Genomic DNA, 2920 nt, shown 5'->3' on the forward strand with positions numbered 1-2920 from the left:
ACAAGGCAAAAGAGCAACCTACACGACTTCCTGTTTTGCTCATGACTGATCGCTTTCAAGACATTCGCAATGTACTAACACTCCAACATCAAATTGAAGAGGAATGTTTGAACCAGTACATTTTTTCAAAATCTCCACAAGTCATTATTGTCAACTGCATGAGAGTTGATTCATGTGAACCAACTGAAGCAACTGGTGATGCCGTTTGCATTCCAAACTATTTATCTGAGAATGAACTGAAACTATTCGAGGAAAAGATGGAGGAGTTTAAGAAGACCAACAGAAACACTGAAACATTTTATGTGTCCATGATTGCGGACAACTTTTCACCTGGCTATATTCAGCGTGTTGTGAAAAATACCCTGAAGGACTTCAACTTTCAACACAAGCATGCTCAACTTTTTGCTGTTCTTGTCCTCTTGCATGTCTACTCCAAGAACGCATTGCTGTCGGTCTCTACATGTGAAGAGTTTCTTGGTCTGCAAACAAAAGCTGAGTCGTGTAAGGTTGAAGACGCATTTGAGAAGTTTTCCTCTCTTTTGAAAAGAAGCACAGTTGTTTCCAAAGTGACCTTTGAAGGCATGATGGTGATTCACTCAAGAATAGCTCAACACTGTTTGGAAGAGCTTTCCGCTTCTCATGGAGTGACAAAAGCACAAATTGCTAACCTTCTGCTCACAACTGACTTATTTTATGAGAAAACTCCGGAAAAACTAAAATTCATGCAGGATGTTCAAGACATGTTGATGACGAGGCAATATTCAGCCAAGCATGAAGACTTCTTTTTTTCACGTCTTATCCAAGATATAATGAAGGAGACCCCAGGGATGGAAGAGACTGTTCTACTCAATGCAGCAGAGTGCCTCAGAGAAGAAGAAGCCATATTCCAGCTCCTTGCCAGGTACTATTGCATCAAGAAACAGGATTTTACCAAGGCCATGGTTTGGGTGAAGAAGGCCAAAGATCACTCAAGGGAGGACTCCTACATAAGTGATACAGTATCACAGGTACTTGTTTTTGAAGACAACAATGATCCCATCAAGCCAGATAGTCTTGATAGGTTTCTTACATTGGCTGAGTCTGTAGCAGAAGCTTGCAAAAACACACAACAAACTCCAAAAGAAGAGGCCGCGACCGAAACACAAGAACAAACTGATTACAATACCTACAACACTGCTGGCCATTTTGGTGAACTTCAAACTGCAGCTACAGTCATAGAAATACTGCAAAAAATACCATTTAAGGCAGGTTTTACTTACAGCAATTGGCTTACTCAAGTCTTATTGGGTAAAATTATCATTAAGGATTTGTCAAAAGAGAACCCTGGGCTTGAACTCAAGCAATATTGTGATGATTTGCAGAAACACGAGCGCTTTCTTCTCCAACTGAAAGACACGATGAAGCAGCATTTCGTTTTTTTCAACAATTTATTTGTCAACTTAGTTCCCCTTTCTGCTGGGAAAGACAAACAAAACGACCTGACAAAGTGCAAGGTTTCCAGTTACTTTCAGCAATATACTGAACTCTTTTGTGAGCTGGACAAGAACAAGGACGTGAACCGCACGGTTAATGTTGAGCAGATGCGCCAATTTTTGGAGAGCAACAAAGGTGATTCCTATGCAGGCCTACTTGAGTATTTGTATAAGGAAGACTCTGCATCAACTCTTGAAGAGATCATCCAGATGTATAATTTCATTCTGAAGTCTAAAGAGGCTAGACTGATGGACACAGTTAACTTTATCTACACCAATGTGATTCTTGCCAAAGTCGAACCTAAATCTCGGTACATCATGCCCTACCAAGACCTTTGTAATTTACTCAATAAAACTGATGGCTCCATTCTGCCATTGTACTACATCAAAGTTTTATTGTTATGGAGCACCAACAATAACTGTGATTTACAAGATTTGGTGTCAAAAATGAAGGAGTCATACTCAACTGAGCTGAAACCTTGGTCTAGTGGAAAGAAAGCAGCTGTCCATTTTTATCTAGGGGAAAAAAAAGGTTATGATGGCCTGATTTTCCATAGGGAAATTAACAGCGGATCAGAGCAGAACATCTCAACTCAATGGGATGATGAAAATATCTGGAGGAAAATGAACGAGAGTAAGAAGCTTTGCAGAGTTTCTGGCAAAATTGCCAACGATTTGATCAGGGTTAAAGGTGTGGAGGTTGATCCCATTTTCAGAAGACAGTTACACAAAGAATCGGACAAAAGCGTGACATTTTTTATCGGGTTTTCAATTAATGGACCAGTTGCACTTGACATGAAAGTAGATGGTTCAAATGCCTAATGTAATGGATCCGACTGATGACCTAAGGCATGGACCAAAGCCCTGTAGTCGTTCTTAGACGTTATTTCAGTTTGCCTCATTAACATATCTTACACACTTCAATATAAACGAACATTTTAATCATTAATGTTGCATGTTTTTGGGCTGTGCTTTAGCAGAAATGCCTGATTGTGCTGGATGTGAATTTTGTGATTTTTGTCATGTGAGAGGTTTCTGAGAGTCTGGCCAATCTCTCCAATGCATTCACTTCCAGAGAGCATGCCTGTATTGTATTTCAATTATATTGGGATTGTTTCTTTTTCTTTATATACATTTCACATTCATCTTAATGCATTGTGCATGCATTGATACATTCATGTACATTTACGCATTTGTTTTATATTCTTTATATTTGAATTACTTTTGCTATTTACACTCAAAATTATTTTTTTTAAAAAGCCTGTAAAAATAAGGCCCAGTGTACCATGTTAATATGAAGGAAGTTTCCATATTGATTTTACACAGGGGTTTACATGTATTTTTAATTTTGATTTGCATTGTGCTGTGTTTAGGGTTGAAGGAAATCCCTGTAAAGTTAATGGAAAAGGTACTGGTAATTTTCTGCTAGGACATTTTCTGTTTTTCTA

At 38.6% G+C, this 2920-nt stretch overlaps 1 protein-coding gene across 1 annotated transcript in view; it reads left to right on the top strand.

Moving 5' to 3' along the window:
• The window catches only part of LOC107573526 (sterile alpha motif domain-containing protein 9-like), a gene marked incomplete at its 5' end in the record, with an annotated part of 4007 nt that extends 1305 nt beyond the window's left edge, over window positions 1–2702 (top strand). The window contains one exon of the mRNA XM_016259955.1: window positions 13–2702. Within this exon, the coding sequence (XP_016115441.1) occupies window positions 13–2294 (2282 nt within the window). The remainder of the gene's footprint in view (window positions 1–12) is intronic.
• Window positions 2703–2920: the final 218 nt, after the last annotated feature.

Source organism: Sinocyclocheilus grahami, unplaced genomic scaffold (assembly GCF_001515645.1).
Source record: "Sinocyclocheilus grahami isolate Dianchi unplaced genomic scaffold, SAMN03320097.WGS_v1.1 scaffold1968.1, whole genome shotgun sequence".
In the NCBI taxonomy this organism is placed as follows: domain Eukaryota; kingdom Metazoa; phylum Chordata; class Actinopteri; order Cypriniformes; family Cyprinidae; genus Sinocyclocheilus; species Sinocyclocheilus grahami.